We start from the raw sequence: 20,300 nt of genomic DNA on the forward strand, positions 1-20,300 counted from the left end.
CCAGTTCCCCAGTGCCCCAGTGCCCCAATTCCCCAGTTCCCCAGTGCCACAAACCTTCATCCCTCATCGGCTGAGAGCGAGCAGGCTGCTGTGAGGGGCTGCTTAACATGAAGGTCCTTGGCTCAGGGATTTTGCTGGTAGTGACGTCATGTGCAACATGCAGAGGTTGCTGTGTGGGACTCTTGCTGCTGGTTGGTTTGAGAGTTGTGGCTGTAGTAGTGGGTGGTGTCTTGGTCGTCTTCAGCTTCCCTATATAAAATAGCCCATTATCCAGAAAAGAAACATATTCATAATATGCCACAAGTTAACTTCGAATCAAATCAAAATGGCCCTTTCCCCTGATGGCCTCATTCAAACAATTCGCCCCGACACCCCAAAACCCACAACCTTTGGCATGGTTTCAGAAAAAAATCACTCAACTTCCAATCTAACTCCAATCTCAGTGGAGTATGAGGCCATTCAGCCTACTGTGTTTGCACCGGATCACTAGGTAGTGATCAGAAGGGGAAATGGGGATGCTATTTCCTCCCTCTCTCTGCAAAGGGTCAGTGATGCATAATCTCCAGCCCCTCACAGCTGACTTTCAGCTAACCCAGCACAGACTAGGGCTGACTCTGAGCCAAGGGTCCTATCCCTAGTACCTGTTTCCATTGATACTTTGTAATTTTGTGGCAATGCCATCAGTGTTTCTCCAAATGGAAAAGTAGAATTCTAGCTGATCTGTTTGGCTGAGGAATATTCTGGGTTTCACAGGAGAGTCTCTAACTGGAACATCATGATTAACAGAGCAGGTCATTCCTGTCCCGGGTCACCAGCTCCACACCAAAATACTCACCTGTCCTAATTCTTGAGGTTCTCGAAGGAAGAAATTCAAGAATTGATGGATATGTCACTCCTTTCTGTTGTTTGGGGCCTGGAGGGACAGGCAGAAGGAGAGTTTGGTTAATGCCTGTTCACAAGGCCTAACATCACAGAGAGCACAGTCATATCTCAGACGGGTTTGTCATGGCTCAGCGGATGATACTCTCACCTCAGTCTAGGAGCTTCTGAGCTCAGGCCACTCCCAAAACCGGAGCACAAAAAAATCTGAAGCTGCTGTTCAGGTGCAACACTGCCAAAGGTGCTACCTCTCAGGTGAGACAACAAACTGAGGTGCCTGTCTGTCCTCTCTACTGATGTTAAATAATGCAGGCCTCGGTTTGAAGGAGGATCAGAGGGTTTCTCCTCAGGGTCCTGACCAATTACCTATCCCTCAATCATGTTCACAAAAACAGATGATCAGTTCATTATTGTATTGCTGTTTATGGGAGCTTGCTGTGCACTGATTGACTTCCATAAAAGTAGCTAGTTGGCTCTGAAGTGGTTTCAGATATCTTGAGGATTTGATGTTGATATATAAATGCAAATCTTACTTCTGGCTCCTATCCTCATAAATGTAGCTGTGAATTGTACACAGTCTCCCTCTCTCTCTCTCTCTCTCTCCCTCCCTCTCTGAGAGTGCTGCTCTTAGGAAGGGCGTCCTTTCATCCACACAGACTCATAATATTCACTTCAACATTACTACACAGTTCCACATTGCTGTAGAAATAAGGAGCTTAATCAAGTTCACACACCTTCCAGAGTAATAACCTTTGGAGTATTACAGGAAATGCAGCAATCCATTTGCTCACAGCAAGCTTCCACACACAGGAAATGAGACAAACTTTTTGTTGTGATGGCAACTGAGGCATAAATATTGACCAGGACACTGGAGAGTACCCTGCTCCTCTCATAAAGTTCCTGGCATCTTTTACACCCACCTGAGAGGGCAGAAGGGGGCCCCTGTTTATTGTCTCAGTGGAAAGGAGACAAGCCTGATAATGATTTTGTCAGATAGTTAACAAAGGTTCACAGTTACACAAGGTAAAACAGGTACATTTGTCGGGTTCCCAACACTCCAGATTTTGTCAGGAATTTCCAGGAATGTAAAATCCTTTGGATACTACAGTGAGTAAAAGCTTCAGGAGACAAATCAGCTTCTTTGAAGACCTTCATTACAAAGGATAATGGAGATTATAAAAGGCTGTTGGACCAGGCAGTGTGGTTAGAGACAAAGTTAAAAATCACACAACACCAGGTTATAGTCCAACAGGTTTAAGTGGAAGCACACTAGCTGAAGCACACTAGCTTTCGGAGCGACGCTCCTTCATCTCTGAAAGCTAGTGCTTCCAATTAAACTTTTTGGACTATAACCTGGTGTTGTGTGATTTTTAACTTTGTACACCCCAGTCCAACACCAGCATCTCCAAATCGTGGTTAGAGACAAGTGGTCATGTGATGTAACCTCCGGGAATACATCCAATCAAATTTGACAAACCTGACTATTTGGTTGAAAGCCAAGGTAGTTTGATTACAAAGTAGTTATGGTGCACAAAGTATGCATTAGAATTGACTGAACTCTGGCAGGAAATGATTGTAAGAAGACAGAGTTAACCTTAGAAGGTGTTTCTTTTGGGGGGGAGGGGGGTAGGCAGGATAGATGAGCCTCACCCACTGGGTGTTGATCGGGAAACCAAGACTTGTTTTTTTCATTTCCTTCTCATCAATTGCGACACGGTGGCACAGTGGTTAGCACTGCTGCCTCACAGCGCCAGAGGCCTGGGTTCAATTCCCGCCTCAGGTGACTGACTGTGTGGAGTTTGCACGTTCTCCCCGTGTCTGCGTGGGTTTCCTCTGGGTGCTCTGGTTTCCTCCCACAGTCCAAAGATGTGCAGGTCAGGTGAATTGGCCAGGCTAAATTGCCTGTAATGTTAGGTAGGGGGTAAATGTAGGGGAATGGGTGGGTTGCGCTTCAGTGGGTCGGTGTGGACTTGTTGGGCCGAAGGGCCTGTTTCCACACCGTAAGTTATCTAATTGCAATGACTGGAATTAGGAGCTTGATTTGACATCTACATCTGACTCTTTGATCTACTCTCCCTCTGAATGAGGCTTCACAATAAGAGCTAGTAAGCAAAAACAACCTTCAAAGCACAGTCTTCAATTTGAGCTTGTTAATTAAATGTGAAGCTTGGAAATGGTTACCTGACACTACGAAAGACTCTCTCCACCTGGGGAGTGACAGGGATCGAACACCATAGGAGAAAGTCCCTTTGAAACTGGAGCTGCTGGGCACCTTCCGCACGTGAATTTTCCCTCCGCTGTTGTCGATGACACCACTACAACAGACAGTGGGCTGGTTAACAACTCTCTGCTCCAATTCTCATCCACATTCTCAAAATCCCTTCCTATCTCAGTAACCTCCTCCAGCCCAGCTACCCTCCAAGATCTCCACACTCATCCATTCCACTGTATGCCTGACTTTCACAGGAATATAAGAGCAGGAGAGGCCATTCAGCCCATTGAGTCTTCTCTGCCATTTGGTACCATCATGTCTGACCATCCATTTCAATGTCATTTCCCCACATTAGCCCCATATCCCTTCACTTTATTAGCAATCAGAGGTCTGTCAATCTCTACCTAAACATGCTCAATGACTAAACCTCCACAGTCCTCTGCTGTGGTGAATGCCAAACATTCGCAATTCCTCATCATGCCCTTAATGCAGTAAACCCTTATAAATGCTCCATAAGAGTTCTTATATACATCTGACATGACCCTTATAAGGAGATATTAAGGTCAGTGTCCAGAAGCTGGCTTCAAAGGTTAAACAATAAAGATCATCTTAAATGAGAGCGAAATTTAGGGAGGGAAATCTGAAGGCAAAGTTATCACTGAGATGGGTGATTAAAAATGAAGAAGTGGCAAATAGCCAGGATTTGGGCAATGCAGACATTTTGGAATGAATTACAGTGATAGGGAAGGATGAATGAATAGGACCAAATTTCCAAATGCACGGTTCTTGGAAATAGGAGACAACAGCCCCAGGACCTGGTCAATATCCTTAATTGCTTCACCCAATAAAAGTCTATCAATCTCAGGACATTTTCCATTGGTTACGTTGAGCCAGTACAGAAGGCTGTCAAAGAATCACTCAAGAATTATGGCTTTACCTGGGTAATTTTTAAATGACATTGTTGAACATGTCATGGGAAAGCTTAGCAAATATTAAATCGCTCCAAATCATGGAACACAAATGAGCGGGTAGCAGGGCCTTAGAGACTCACTCTTTCAGAGAGATGGTACAGGGGCTGATCGGGGAAGGTACTAAGGAATGGATGTTCTTTGGTCTGCCCAAAACTTGTTAGTCTTCCAGAACAAAGAGTTGACATTGACCAAGTGTTGCAGACTGGCACATTCCAAGGTTCAGGACTACAGGCTGAGGGACACGCTGAAGCTTGGGGCAGCTGCCGCCACAGCACGGTGGGAAAAGACCACTGTCTGAGGTCTTTCTGCTGAAGTTAAATGGGGGTCCGTTAAGTTATTGGACCCTCCTGGTGCCTCAAATGCATGTAATACATAATCTTGTACAAGTAAGAGATGCCTTTGGATTGTTTATTGGATAGGGTCATACTCCAATGTTTGCTATTGGACAAAGTCAAACTGCATTTGTAACTGTGTGTGTGTGTGTATACATATATAATATACATGAATATATTATGCATAAAGTATATTTTTGAAATAAAGGGGTGAAAGGTGAGCTTTCCCAGAAGACAACGTGAGAACATATGATATAGAACATGTGGCCCTTCAAGCTTGCCTTGTCACTCAATAACCTCATGAGTGCATTCGGTTCTACTCTCCCATAATATTAGTACCTGAGTCCTTTAGGAGCTAAAAAACCACCCAATATCTGTCTTGAACATACACAGAAAGGGAACAGCTTCAGCTCTCTGGGGCAGAGAACTGCATTTTCCATTTGACCTCATTTTGGTCCTTATTCTTATGTTATGATCTATGGCTCTCAGTTATCCAGCTTGAGAAAATGTCCTCTTTCTGTTAATTCCCTGCTAAGACCTCGAGGAAATGTTATACTTTTCAATCAGTTCACCTCACATTGTCCTAAACCCCAATCTCAATCTCAACCATCCAGTCCCACATATCAATCTAGTCATCTAGCAATGGGTTGAATGGCCTCCCTCTGTGCCTGTGCCTTCTGTGAGTCTAAGCAGGTTGAGATCCAAGATAAAAATGACCTATCTTTCCAAGGAGAGAAATTATATTTGTGAACTCTGACAAAAAAAGACAAATATTACAGAACTGCAGAGATATTGACCTGTGAATAGCTGCTCCACACACACTGGAAATGGAGGCGTAGATATCAGTGCCCCACACGGCCTGCTTCGAGCCCAGACATCCTGGTGGGCACCGGGCTACAAACTCAGACACCTTTATCTTGCCTGCTCTGATGTCACAGTCTATCTGAGGCACCGCTGGGGAATTAAACACAGACAGACAATGAAGACAAGATTTGAATTCACTTAAAACTCATTCACTCACCTACACAGAATTAAAATCAGGCTCCATCAAATGAGAATCAAAGCACAGAGTGATAACAGGAAAGTGGGAAGGCAGGAGAATTCATGATTAATCTATACCCAACATTGGTTTATTCCCACCTTGAACCATTATTCCACTTCTGATCAGTCCTGGGTCCAGGAATGATCTCAAAACTGTTTAGGTAACAAATTTCTCCTGAAGTCCTGATAGAATTTAGATGCGCTTGCATATACATGGCTTCTATTTGAAACAACTTTCCCACAATGGGAAATATTTTCCACAACTAAGCCACAACACAATGCTGAAGATGCCCATTGGGGAGACAGGCCGCCTACTTACGGAACGTTTCAGAGAACACCTCTGGGACACCCGCACCAACCAACCCAACCACCCTGTGGCTGAACACTTCAACTCCCCCTCCCACTCCACCAAGGACATGCAGGTCCTTGGCCTCCTCCATCGCCAGACCATGGCAACACGACGCCTGGAGGAAGAGCGACTCATCTTCCTCCTAGGAACCCTCCAACCACAAGGGATGAATGCAGATTTCTCCAGCTTCCTCATTTCCCCTCCCCCCATCTTATCTCAGTCCCAACGTTGATTCTCCTGCTCCTTGGATGCTGCCTGACCGGCTGCGCCTTTCCAGCAACACATTTTTCAACTCTTCTCTCAGTCTCCTGTATTCTAGAAGTAAAGAGCTGCAGCCTATTGAGGCTCTCTTCATTCTTTGTTGGCCATCAGTACCTGTCTCCAGTGCCTCGGAATCATGTTGTCATTGTGTTGTCTGAAATTGTGCACAGTCCTATGTGATCTAACCAAGGTTTCACACAAATTTACCTACACCTCTCCACTTTCCAATGTAAACCCTGACGCCTAACCCAGCCTATTTGCTCTTCTTCCTAAGAGGCACTTCCAGAAGAGAACCCCAGCTGGCTGTGCCTGTTGTTCGAGTAAAGGGCTGGATGGACCCTGTCTGCAGGAAGGAGTCACGTGGAGCCTCGAGGTCAGAAGTGTTCACTCACATGTTCGTTTACTTTTCCGTCCCTTCTCTTTCACTCCTCCTGTTGAAGTCAGCAACAGGACTGCAAAGAAAAGACAGAGGACTGTCAGCACTCAGTCTGCCTCAGCTTGTTTAACCTGCACCACTTCATGCCCTGCAGTGGGAGGATGCCATACACTTGATGCTCTCCTTGCCCATCAGGTCAGCATGCTGTAAAATGCCAGCCAGCTCCTGACCATGCTCTCTTGCTTCACCTTAGCCACAAAACTCTCCCAGTGAGTATTATTGGATGGAAGACCACAGCCCCCCCCCCCCCCCTGTGGTCTCCTGCTTGGTGTACCCTGAAGAGTTGGGACTCTGTGCCATGTGGGTAGATTTTGAATATTCACCTTCAAATGCTCAGCGCTAACATGAGAAATGGTGGAAGCCACAGTTTATGGCCATAAATCTCAAGAGCCAAGGGTTTTCTGAGGACTTACCATCAAAATGATTAAAATGTGAGTAAACACTGAAAGGTAAACTGATTCCTTAAAGAATCTCAATTGCTGTCACCCTTTCCTCATGTCCGAAGTTCAGCTCCTAGTCCTTCACAGCCAATGAGAGACTGACTTCCTGCTAGAGTGTAGGAAATGCAGCAACTTACAGACAGGAATGATAGAAATGAGCTGGTCCCCTGCTGTTCTCCAAGGCAGCTAGGACCTGGGCTTAATGTTTATCTGATGGACAGTGCCTCTGACACTGCAGCACTCCCTCAGGACTGCACTGGGAGTTTCAGTGTGGATTTTGTGCTCAAGAAGACAAGGGACAAGGACAATAATAACAGACCCCTACAACTCCAGGCCCAGATCTGAACTGTAGCCCAGTTATTGGATGCTGACATACCTATCTGTCCTGGACTCTGCTGTGGACTGGAGCCTGAATCCTCAACCTTGGGCCCTGGAGGTGCAAGTACTGTCCACTAAGCTATGGCTTATACCCCATAAAAAAGAACAACACTGTGGATGCTTCAAGCTGAGGTGAGAACAGATAGACAAGGAGGAAGCGTTCAGGTCAGGCAACATCTGTGCAGGGCTAGCTTGAAGGTTCATCTACTAGAAACTTGAGGAGATTCTTGCTGGGCTCCCAACCCTCATCAATTCTGAGGTAGGAAAGGTTCCCTTGGTGGGAGTTGGTTGGCTGCCCCACTGGAAAATTAAAGACATCCCCAGGTCACTGAACAGTCAGTAAAGTCCTTCCCCAAGAAGGGATTGCCTGCAGTTGTGAACTTTGTTGGGTCATTGACAGGAAGCTCTGATGGTCTTCCATCCTGACACTGCAGAGGTCACCTCAGCCAGGGAACCATTCCCAATAGCAGGAATGTGCTGTCAGATTGTGGTCCTTTGCTGGGACGTTTTGAAAACTGCCTGACCCCTGATTCCCGTGACAGTCCTTTCCCAGGAATCCTACCCAAAGACAGGACAGCACCAGGAAACTGTCCCCGCCATTATCCATCTGAATCTCCCCTCTATAAGCCTCTGCAAAATCTGTCTGTAGCAAAATTAACTCCAATTCTCTCTGCAGACTCTGACTCCATAAGAGTGACTGGTTAGATTCTCCACAACAAACAACTATTGAAAGCAGTGTTCTTCAATCTGTTGAAGAAGGGAATGAGATGGTGCCTTATGAAAAAAAAACCATGAGAGAGCACATGGAAGTGGGATAAGTGACTTTTGGGGAGCAAGACAGTGAGGGGATTTGTGACTGAAATGATCCTATAACCGCTCATCATCAAAGAGATTAACTGATTTGGGAAAACAACTGATAGCATTTCAATTTAAACAAGACATGGCACACAAGGTGTAAATATACATTGTTCTTTCTGGAACCTGGTCCCTTTTTGTGTTCAGTACAACGTCTTCCTCCATACAGAGGGAGGGGGTGTGGGGGTCTTCATGTCTGCTACTTACCGAAGGTGAGGACACTTATGGGAGATGAACCCATCGTGGGATTGAGGTCAAGTCACGAAACACACCGTCAATGAGGTCACTTTACGAGCACAGCTCCTGCTGATTATATGGAAGCACACATTGTGTCATCATCTGAAGTGGAAATAGAATTACAGAAAGCGTCAGAACTCAGCTTGCATTTATACAATGCCTTTGATGTAGCAAAATATCTCATAGCAGAATAATCACGCAACATTTGACACAGGACCACAGAAGGAGATATTGAGGCAGATAAATAAGTATGAAGTAATGCAAGGTTTGGAGGGATATGTACCAAGGGCAGGCAGAATTAGTTTAATTTGAAGGGTCATGTTTGGCACAACATCATGGGCCGAAGGGCCAATTCCTGTGCTGGATAATTCTATAGATTAGATTAGATTACTTACAGTGTGGAAACAGGCCCTTCGGCCCAACAAGTCCACACCGACCCGCCGAAGCGCAACCCACCCATACCCCTACATCCACCCCTTTAACCTAACACTACGGGCAATTTAGCATGGCCAATTCACCTGACCCGCACATCTTTGGACTGTGGGAGGAAACCGGAGCACCCGGAGGAAACCCACGCAGACACGGGGAGAATGTGCAAACTCCACACAGTCAGTCGCCTGAGTCGGGAATTGAACCCGGGTCTACAGGCGCTGTGAGGCAGCAGTGCTAACCACTGGGCCTCTATGTTCTATTTCTATGTATGAAGAAAAGTCTGAAATAAAGATGGAGGAATAGATAAGATTATGAATGAACTCCAGAAGAGCTGAAAACCTAACCGCCAATGGTGAAGTGATTAACAGGACAGAATTATAGGAGGGTCGACATTGCAATGATTAATGAGTGGCTAGGTAAGCTGGTGTGTTACTCTGAGAACTTTGGAAGAACGAGAGGCGATCTGATTGAAATATAGATTCTGAAGGGGCCTGAAGAGGCGACACTAGAGATTATTTCCCCTGGTCAGGGAATCTAAAGCATGTGTTGTGAGGGAGGAGGGGTTGGTTCACAATCTCAGAATAAGTGGCCAATCATTTAGGACTGAGATAAGGGAAATCATTTCACTCAGAGGTCTATATCTCTTGGGAATTCTCAATCCTAGAGTGTTGTGAAAGCTCTGCTGTTGAATACGCTTACAGCTGGAATAGACCGAGTTTGGTCCCTAAGGGAAATGAGGGATATGAGAGAGGTGAGAAAGTTGAAGCTAAAGCCCATGTTGATGATGCTAAATAGCTGCACAGGTTCAAGGGACTGTACAGACTACACCAGCTCATTATTTCTTATGTTTTTGACATCGTCTCAGAGTAAGAGAGAGGTGAGGCCACAGAGAATTGGGATAAAAAATTTAAATTTGAGGCATTTCAGACTTGTGACAATCACTGGTTGGGGGATTTGAGCTATAGGGAGAGGCTGAACAGGCTGGGGTTGTTTTCCCTGGAGCGTCGGGGGCTGTGGGGTGACCTTATAGAGGTTTACAAAATTATGAGGGGCATGGATATGGTAAATAGGAAAAGTCTTTTCCCTGGGGTCGGGGAGCCCAGAATTAGAGGGCATAGATTTAGGGTGAGAGGGGAAAAGAGACCTACGGGGCAACTTTTTCACACAGAGGGTGGTACGTGTATGGAATGAGCTGCCAGAGGATGTGGTGGAGGCTGGTACAATTGCAACATTTAAGAGGCATTTGGATGGGTATATGAATAGAAAGGGTTTGGAGTGATATGGGCCGGGTGCTGGCAGGTGGGACTAGATTGGGTTGGGATTTCTGATCAGCGTGGATGGATTGGACCGAAGGGTCTGTTTTCATGCTGTACATCTCTGTGACTCTGTGACACTGAATGACGACCTTTACACTTCAAGATGTGTCACACATCTTACAGAGCCGCAGATGTAAAGTTTTATTGTTCTAAAGAAGCAAAACAATAAAGGGCATATTTATATCATGATGTTGGTTGAGGGATGAATATTGGTTAAGACACTGGGAGACCTCTATTTTTTATGCCCTGGGATTATTTACACCCTCTTGAGAAGGCAGTGGAAGGCCTTCAGTTAGCATCACACCTGAAAGACAGCACCTTCAGAGTATGAAAACTAACAGTCTCCTTCCCTTAAATCCACGCTTCCAGAATACAGCAGTTCATTTTGAAGATAAACCTTGCATTCTCCCAAGAAGGTATTAGATATAGCTTTTCAGGCTAAAGGGATCAGGTTACAACACTGAGTTGGATGATCACCAATGATCCTATTTGATAGCAGAACATGCTCAAAGAGCTGAATGGCCTCGTCCTGCTCCTATTCTCTTTATTTTGATGTATGTTTCTGTGACAACGTTACAGGATCAGAGGAATAGTCCATTCAGGCGAAAGTGAGGACTGCAGATGCTGGAGATCAGAGTCGAGAGTGTGATATTGGAAAAGCACAGCAGGTCAGGCAGCATCCGAGGAGCAGGAGAGTTGATGTTTCAGACAAAAGCCCTTCATCAGGAATAGCCCATTCAGCCCAGTAAGTCAGTCCCTCCATTCAATATGCCTTTCTCCTTAAACATGCTCAAGGACTCAGCCTCCAGAGCTCTCTGACAGAGAAAAAGGTACACAACCCTCTGATCAAAAAGATTTCTCCTCATCTCAGTCCTCAGTGGTAACCCCATTATTTTTAAATTGTGCCTCCTGGTTCTAAACTCCCCAGCCAGGGGAAGCATCGCACCTGCATCTCTCCTGTCTGTCTCTTTTAAGTATTCTGTTGGTTTCAATGTGATCACCTCCCATTCTTCACAACTCTTCACAGGCCTGGTTTACCAAATCTCTCCCAATAGGACAATCTCACCATCCTGGGAACAACTCTGGTGAACCAAATAATATCTTTTTTGAGATAAGGAGATCAAAGTCGTGCACAGCATTCTAGTCTAACCAAACTTATTTGAAATTGAAGCGTTCGTTATTCCTGTACTCAAATCTTCCTGCATATTGGAATAATGAACATAAGAACAGAAGAAACAGGGCAGGAGTAGGCAATTCAGTCCCTTGAGCTTACTTCATCACTTAATACTGTCATGGCTGATCTCACCTTGGCCTCAAATCCACTTTCCTGACCACTCCCCATAACCTTTCATCCCATTACTAATTAAACTTCCGTCTACCTTGTCCAATTTAGTCAGTGTCCTGACATCCACTACACTCTGGGTAATGAATGCCACTACCCCTTGAAAGAAACAATTTCTCCTCAAAGACTCCCTGACCTCAAGAAATACAACATAGATATTAACATATGGGTGACCCTCATTCAGAAGAAACTAACTGGGAGAAAACTCTCGTATGAAGGGACACAGTTCTGCAAGAGTACTTGGCAGCAAGAGGAATACGGAAAGGAACTGGAGGAAGGAATGTTTTTTGAGATCAAGGATCACTTCCACCTCCTTGGAACACCTGCTAAATATGTGGTCAGAGATGCAGCTCGAGGATTGGTCTCAGTCTTTGGGACCCACTGAACCCATGACCAGTAACACAGAACTATCTCGGTGGACAATCATACTCATTAGCAAGTGATTTTCAATGACACATCTTAATCAGCCCCACTCCCAGACACAAGCAAATCAGAACAGCGTAAGAGATACATTGTTGACACATTTACACATGTGGTTTTTCTATCCCATCATTTATGTTGCTGAGAAACGCTATGAATAGTTGAGGTCCCAACACAGATCCTTGCTGATACATCATGCCATCCAGTGTACTTGCCTATTATTCCCACTTTCTTTCTCTTGTTACTCAGCTAACTCCTCGACAGGTCAATAATTTGCCCTCAGTACCACAAGTGTTGATTTTAGCTGGCAGGGCTAACATTCCATGCCCATTACATTAGGGACTCCTTCGAAATTCAGTCAGACTCATCAGGAATGACGTCCCCTTTACAAAGCCTTCTGCCCTCCTCCCCCCACTGTTCAGCTACAGGTTTGAGGCGTTCAGTCACACTATCACGGCGGCACGGTGGCACAGTGGTTAGCACTGCTGCCTCACAGCGCCAGAGACCCGGGTTCAATTCCCGCCTCAGGCGACTGACTGTGTGGAGTTTGCACGTTCTCCCCGTGTCTGCGTGGGTTTCCTCCGGGTGCTCCGGTTTCATCCCACAGTCCAAAGATGTGCAGTTCAGGTGAATTGACCATGCTAAATTGCCCGTAGTGTTAGGTAAGGGGTGAATGTAGGGGTTGCGCTTCGGCGGGTTGGTGTGGACTTGTTGGGCCGAAGGGCCTGTTTCCACACTGTAATGTAATCTAATCTATCATTAAGTAGAGTCTTGAGTCATTTCCCAGCAACAGGCTAATGATCTATTATCCTCTGGCTACTCTCTCTCCGAGTTCTTACTGATGAGACAGAGTGACATATATAATCTTCTAATCTGAATGGATGGTTTCCAAGTGAAGAGAATTTTGGAACAATCACAATGAGAATACTTTCAATGATCTCACCCACACACTTTAAAATCTCTGGGGTGGAAAACCACCCGCTTCCGGGGAATTGTGACTTTCTCCAAGTTCCTCTTTCTTTCATTTTGTTGATGTTAATTTGAATGAGTCTCTCTCTGTGTTCATGATTACCAGTTCTGATATATTGGCTTCCTCTCCCACTGGAACAAGTAATTGTTCAACATGCCCCTCATTTCCTTCTTTTCATTTTTAATCATCCTTCAAAGGGTCAATGTTGCTCCTGGCCATTTTTTTTTATTAAAATATTATGTTGATTTTAAAATTCTTTAAAATTCTGGCTCATTGCTGTAATATGGCCTGGTCCGTTCACACTGTTGCAGTAAACTATTGCAGACACACTTGAGAAATTTCCTCCCTTTCTGATATACGCTGATCTATTTACCCCAATCCAATAAGAAAATTAACCCACTCTGACCACTTCATTTAAAACTACTCTCCTTTTGGTATGTCCCTTTGGTATGTCCTTGCCTAACCTTGGCCTTTATAGAATCTACTACTACACAACTGTGACCAGTAAATCTTTACGTAAGTCCTGCTACAATGTTAAATCTTCTTCCACTCCTTCATTCTACCCTGCATGATCTAACGTCTGCTTTTTGCCTGCTCTCTTACCACTGAATAGATTTCATCATTAACACAAGTCTAGCCCAGCCCAGCCTAGCACAGTCAGCCCAGCCTAGCACAGTCAGCCTAGCACAGCCCAGCCCAGCCTAATACAGCCCAGCCCATCACAGCACAGCCCAGCCTAGCCCAGCTTAGCACAGCCCAGCCCAGCCTAGCCTAGCACAGCCCAGCCCAGCCCAGCCCAGCCTAGCACAGCCCAGCCCAGCTCAGCCCAGCCCAGTCCAGCCTAGCACAGCCCAGCCCAGCCCAGCACAGCCTAGCACAGCCCAGCCCAGCCTAGCACAGCCCAGCCCAGCCCAGCCTAGCACAGCCCAGCCCAGCCTAGCACAGCCCAGCCCAGCCCAGTCTAGCACAGCACAGCCCAGCCCAGCCCAGTCTAGCCCAGCCCAGCCTAGCACAGCCCAGCCCAGCCTAGCACAGCCCAGCCCAGTCTAGCCCGGCCCAGCCCAGCCTAGCCCGGCCCAGCCCAGTCCAGCCTAGCACAGCCCAGCACAGCCCAGTCTAGCCCAGCCTCGCCTAGCACAGCCCAGTCTAGCCTAGCCCAGCCTAGCACAGCCCAGCATAGCCTAGCACAGCCCAGCCCAGTCTAGCCCAGCCCAGCCTAGCACAGCCCAGCCCAGCCTAGCACAGCCCAGCCTAGCCTAGCACAGCCCAGCCCAGCCCAGTCTAGCCCAGCCCAGCCTAGCACAGCCCAGCCCAGCCTAGCACAGCCCAGCCTAGCCTAGCACAGCCCAGCACAGCACAGTCTAGCCCAGCCCAGCCTAGCACAGCCCAGCCCAGCCTAGCACAGCCCAGCCTAGCCTAGCACAGCCCAGCACAGCCCAGTCTAGCCCTGCCCAGCCTAGCACAGCCCAGCACAGCCCAGCCTAGCCCAGCCCAGCCCAGCACAGCCCAGCCCAGCCTAGCACAGCCCAGCCCAGCCTAGCACAGCCCAGCACAGCCCAGTCTAGCCCAGCCCAGCCCAGCCCAGTCTAGCCCAGCCCAGCCCAGCACAGCCCAGCCCAGCCCAGCCTAGCACAGCCCAGCCCAGCCTAGCACAGCCCAGCACAGCCCAGTCTAGCCCAGCCCAGTCCAGCACAGCCCAGCCTAGCTTAGCCCAGCCCAGCCCAGCCCAGCACAGCCCAGCCCAGCCTAGCACAGCCCAGCCCAGCCCAGCCTAGCACAGCCCAGCCCAGTCTAGCCCAGCCCAGCCCAGCACAGCCCAGCCTAGCACAGCCCAGCCCAGTCTAGCCCAGCCCAGCCTAGCACAGCCCAGCCCAGTCTAGCCCAGCCTAGCACAGCCCAGCCAGTCTAGCCCAGCCCAGCCCAGCCTAGCACAGCCCAGCCCAGCACAGCCCAGCACAGCCCAGTCTAGCCCAGCCCAGCACAGCCCAGCCTAGCACAGCCCAGCACAGCCCAGCCTAGCCCAGCCTAGCACAGCCCAGCCCAGCACAGCCCAGCCCAGCCCAGCACAGCCCAGCACAGCCCAGCCCAGCACAGCCTAGCACAGCCCAGCCCAGCCCAGCCCAGCACAGCCCAGCCCAGCCCAGCACAGCCCAGTCTAGCCCAGCCCAGCCCAGCACAGCCCAGTCTAGCCCAGCCCAGCCCAGCACAGCCCAGCCCAGCCTAGCACAGCCCAGCCCAGCCTAGCACAGCCCAGCACAGCCCAGTCTAGCCCAGCCCAGTCCAGCACAGCCCAGCCTAGCTTAGCACAGCCCAGCCCAGCCCAGCCCAGCCCAGCCCAGCACAGCCCAGCCTAGCACAGCCCAGCCCAGCACAGCCCAGCCCAGCCCAGCCCAGCCCAGCCCAGCCCAGCACAGCCCAGCCTAGCCCAGCCTAGCACAGCCCAGCCCAGCCTAGCACAGCCCAGCCCAGCCCAGCCCAGATCAGTATAACATAAACCTCTGAATCTAACTCTGCTGAACATAGCCCAATGTAGGTCAGCCCTCCACTGCATTGAAGGTGAAAAATCCATTTTCTGGAGGGGATTTAAGTTTTTATAATTAAAAACATAGAGATATGTCTGAAATAAAAACAATAAGATGTTTCCAAGCAAAAGGGAGAAAGTGAGGACTGCAGATGCTGGAGATCGGAGTCAAAAAGTGTGGTGCTGGAAAAGCGCAGCCAGTCAGGCAGCATCTGAGGAGTAGGAGGGTCAATGTTTCAAACATAATCTTTTTATCAGGAATGAAAAGCTCTTCATTCCTGTTGAAGGGCTTGTGTTTGAAACACCGACCTCCTGCTCCTCGAATGCTGCCTGATCGGCTGTGCTTTTCCAGCACCACACCTTTTGATTCTGTTTCCAAATAAGACATGATTGAGTAAAGGTCAGGGAATCCCCAGAATCCAGGAACGCTACCCATGTTGGGCCTGCCATTAATGTTGAAAAGTGGGAGCAACACATACTGATGGTCTGTGTGTCGTTACTCAGTTTAAGATCACAAGAATTAGGAGCAGGAGTCAGCCACACAAACACTCAAACCTTCTTCACATTTCCTTAGAGGCCAAGATATATCAACATTAGATTTGAACACATTCAATGACCATTCACAGCCCCTGGGATAGTCTGCAACACATATTCACAATCGTTTGAAGATATTCTTTTAGTTTTTTTATGGCATGTGACCATTAATGGGGAGACATTTGTTGCCTATCTCTATTTACCCTGAACTATATTAATTAAGGTCATTTCAACGGGTGGGGGTTATGAGTCAACCACATTGCTTTGGGTCTGGAGTCACATGTAGACCAGATCAAGGAAAGATGGCAGTCTTTCCCCATGTCAGTATTAAATGCCAACTCCTTATCCTGAGATCACAATCCCTCATTCTTAATCCTCCAGTTTAGGGAGCCTCTCCAGCTCTCTAAGGAGTTTATACAGTTCATTGAGATCACCTGTCCCTCTTCTAAACTCTGGGGAAGAGAAGCCCATTGGCTAATTGATGGGGCTCTCTGTAAGGCATCCCAGCAGGAATGCTGTGAGCTGTTGATCAGCAATACAGCTCCACTTGTCTGAGATGTAGATCTGAGTGGTGAATGACTCGACTGGAATTGTGACACTGTAAAATGGGATTAAGGCCATTTCTCTTTCAATGGGGCCTGAATGGACTTTTTCTTAAACTGCCCAAGTGTGGCCTCCGATCCCAGAGTAAAATAAGTCATGTGTCAAATTAACCATCACCTTGGAAACAGCGAGCGAAGCACAATAGAAACTGCCACTTGTTCTTTCTAAACAATATGGAGCTCAACCTTTTCTCAATGGAAACAGGTCAGTCATTCCTTAACCGAGGTTGTGATAATGGCCATAGTGACTGAGTTAGTAGTTGTGCACCTTCTGTTCTGGGAGAGTTTGTTTAACAGAGTAGAAACAGGCTGGACGGCAAGTAGTTCTTCCCTTTGCAGAGCAGTGAGACTCAGAAATACATTGCCGACTAACATGGTGGCTGCTGATTCTCTAGGTGGCCTTAACAGGGAGTTGGACCAGTCCCTGTCCGAGATCTGGGATCCCATCACACACCGACAGAAGGTCAGTCATTATACAGGCCACACTTGGTCTGTATGATCATCTTTGACTGATCAGATGGAGGCTGTGTTTCTACCTGAGGCTGGACAAAGGAAATGTGGGGAGAATAAAAATCAATCTTGGGACAAATTTTCAAAGCACGGAAGGCTGAAAACAAGGCAAAAATTAAAGGGAAGCTTCTTCAAGAGGAGGGGTCCATTCTGCCCAGGTTTCATTCAGCAACTTGCCACTTCCTTGTAGTGACTTTGTGGCAGCAGGAAATCCCAAAGCATTTTACAGCCAATGAAGGACTTGTGAACTGTAGTCACTGTTGTAATTTTTAAAATGCTGCAGCTAATGTATGCACAGCAAGCTCTCACAAACAGCAACGTGACAATAATCAGGTAAACTGTTGTGTTTGAGGGATAGATACGGGCCAGGTCATTGAAGGGTTATCCTCTGCTCTTCTTCAAATAGCATCGTTGGGTCTTTTATGATGTGGAGGAGCCGCTGTTGGACTGGGATGGACAAAGTTAAAAATCACACAACACCAGGTTAGAGTCCAACAGGTTTATTTGGAAGCACTAGCTATCAGAGTGCTGCTCCTTCATCAGGTGGTTGTGATCACCTCAGTTTAACGTCTTGTCTGAAACACTGCACCTCTGAAAGCACAGCATTCGCTTGGCCCTGTGATGGATTATCAGCTCTCTGAATTGGGAATCCATCCCCCAATCTCCGGACTGAGAGATTAGTTTGCTACCCACTGAACCACTGCTGACAGAGAGGGAATTATGCATTTGTACAGCACAGGGGCAGCAAACAGGCATACAAGGACCAAGGGATACAGGCTGGAAGTGCATAAATGAAATCGAGAAATGTAGATGATACAACAGTAGAACTGGACTGAATGGCCTACTCTACTTCCCATGGTAGAACCTTGTGGCTGTGATCATCTCAGCTGTAACTGGATGGATATCAGAGTTCTAATGAGTCTTAAAATTCCCTGAGTTTGCAGCATTTCACCATGAAGCAGCCACTTGAGCCAGTGTCTGGTGTATCATAAGTTTCATGAAGGTTCCTCACAATAGGGGTGGCCTGGTGGCCCAATAGTTAGTACTGCAGCCTCACAGCACCAGGGACCCGGGTTCGATTCCAGCTTCAGGCGACTGTCTGTGTGGAGTTTGCACATTCTCCCCGTGTCTGTGTGGGTTTCCTCTGGGTGCTCTGGTTTCCTCCCACAGTCCAAAGATGTGCAGGTTAGATTAATTGGCCATGCTAAATTGCCTCATCATGTGAGGTGCATTAGTCAGAGGGAAATGGGTCTGGGTGGGTTACTCTTCAGAGGGTTGGTGTGGACTGGTTGGGCCAAAGGGCCTGTTTCCACACTGTAGAGAATCTAATCCAATTCCAACTGAGATCTTTGACAAAACTCCCATTTGGTGTACAATTTTTTAATGCTTAGTTTCATGTTGCGATGCATTAACACGAAGGAAATGAAACAATTGAGTTGGAGGTTGGGATGGTTCAGCTCCCACATTCCTGATGAAGGGTTTTTGCCTGAAACGTGGACTCTCCTCCTTGGATGCTGCCTGACGTGCCGTGCTTTTCCAGCACCACACTTTTTCGACTCCCTTCTGCACTACCGGTTGTATCCAGAGGGTGGCACATCTTCCCGATGCCAACACAACATCCCAAGTTCAGACTCTCAATAAAATATATGACTCCAAGCAATTTTATTCATGTTTGTACTGGTTTGGCAGACCCAATGCGCTCTCAGTTTATCTGGATGTACAGTATTCATTTCTTTATGCATATTTCCTACACATTTCTCTCACAGATACAATAAACAAAGAAAGAAATCCAGGATTAGGATCCTGTTCCCAAATTTCACCTTCTGCCCCATAAAGCACACAGGATGAATACCACATTGAGAAACAGAGACACGTAGAAACAGAAACACACATTTTATATATATACTGAGACACAGACAGGGAGGAAAATACAGATACAGAGAGTCCGCGGAACACACAGCCAGGGAGAAACAACACCGATCGGGAGACACAGAAATAGGGGCGATAAAGGGGTAATGTACACAAACACTGAGTAACACAGACAGGGACAGAGAGAGAGAGAGACACACACACACACACACACACAAATGCAGGAACACACATACAGATACAGGGACACAGATATCGTGGAGAGACAGACACAGATAAAGAAACACAGGCAACGAAAGAGATACCGAGAGAAAAATGCACATAGATAGAGGGACACAGAAACAGAGACACAGTGACATACAGACACAGGTAGACACACACATATGGTGAGGGCAGATACACATACGCACAGAAAGAGAGACACAGACACTAATGGACATACACACCGATACAGAGGCATACACAGATGCAGAGACACAGGTAGACACACACTCAGATACAGAGACACAGTAGACACACACACATACAGGAACACAGACACACACACACACACAGACAGATATGTAGCGCTCAGACGCCGTGCCTTCGGGTGTTTGCCCTGAAATGTTACTCTTTCGATCACAGCATCCCCCTGACAGGAGATTAGAGTAGATTCCGAGAGAAATCCGAATGTCAGAAACTTGTTAACCCATTGCAGACACCAGTTTGATGGTGTCTGCAATGGGTTAAAACACTCAGGTGGGTGCAGCGTGTACAATGAACAGAAAAAGGCGAAGGACAATGAGGAGGTGAGACTCACCGGTGCAGCTATGTGTCCCAGAGACTCCAGTCCACATATTCCGCTCGCCAGCACTGAACCCACTGAGGCCGGTCAGGGAGAGCTGGGGACGCTGTACCGCTCCGACAGGCTGGGAGTTACTGACTGGGAACAGAGGGCGGGTCTGCTCCCCGCACCGCACAATCAGTGACAGCGCTAGCTCAAAGGCACAAAGAACAGCATCTTCACCGGATAGAGACAGGAGCACTGAGCCTGAAACACCATGAGCAGCAACAGTGACACCCACACCAACAATACCAGCAACAGTAACATCTCCATCAACTAACACCAACCAGTAACACCTGTAACAGTTAATACCAGCAACAGTAACATCACCATCAACTAACACCAACCAGTAACACCTGTAACAACTAATACCAGCAACAGTAACATCATCATCAACTAACACCAGTAATACCTGTAACAGCTAATACCAGCAACACTGACATATGCATCAACTAACACCAGTAATACCTGTAACAGCTAATTCCAAACACAGTAACAACTCCATCAATTAACACCAGTAATCCAACAACTAACACCAGTAATACCTGTAACAGCTAAGACCAACAACAG

General features: G+C 47.3%; 1 protein-coding gene across 3 annotated transcripts in view; it reads right to left on the minus strand.

Moving 5' to 3' along the window:
* Positions 1-19,868, minus strand: part of vit (vitrin) — a 55,647-nt gene extending 35,779 nt beyond the window's left edge. Inside the window, exons 1-7 of one of the 3 annotated variants that reach the window (XM_043680687.1) lie at positions 19,707-19,868; positions 8,362-8,493; positions 6,438-6,497; positions 5,192-5,348; positions 3,061-3,194; positions 836-913; positions 55-249 (exon numbers count right to left, since the gene is read on the minus strand). In XM_043680687.1, the coding sequence (XP_043536622.1) occupies positions 55-249; positions 836-913; positions 3,061-3,194; positions 5,192-5,348; positions 6,438-6,497; positions 8,362-8,395 (658 nt within the window). In that variant the 5' untranslated portion in view covers positions 8,396-8,493; positions 19,707-19,868. The remainder of the gene's footprint in view (positions 1-54; positions 250-835; positions 914-3,060; positions 3,195-5,191; positions 5,349-6,437; positions 6,498-8,361; positions 8,494-19,706) is intronic. The other 2 variants (XM_043680679.1, XM_043680695.1) reach the window with 2 other exon arrangements.
* Positions 19,869-20,300: the final 432 nt, after the last annotated feature.

This window comes from Chiloscyllium plagiosum, chromosome 3 (genome assembly GCF_004010195.1).
Source record: "Chiloscyllium plagiosum isolate BGI_BamShark_2017 chromosome 3, ASM401019v2, whole genome shotgun sequence".
NCBI lineage: Eukaryota > Metazoa > Chordata > Chondrichthyes > Orectolobiformes > Hemiscylliidae > Chiloscyllium > Chiloscyllium plagiosum.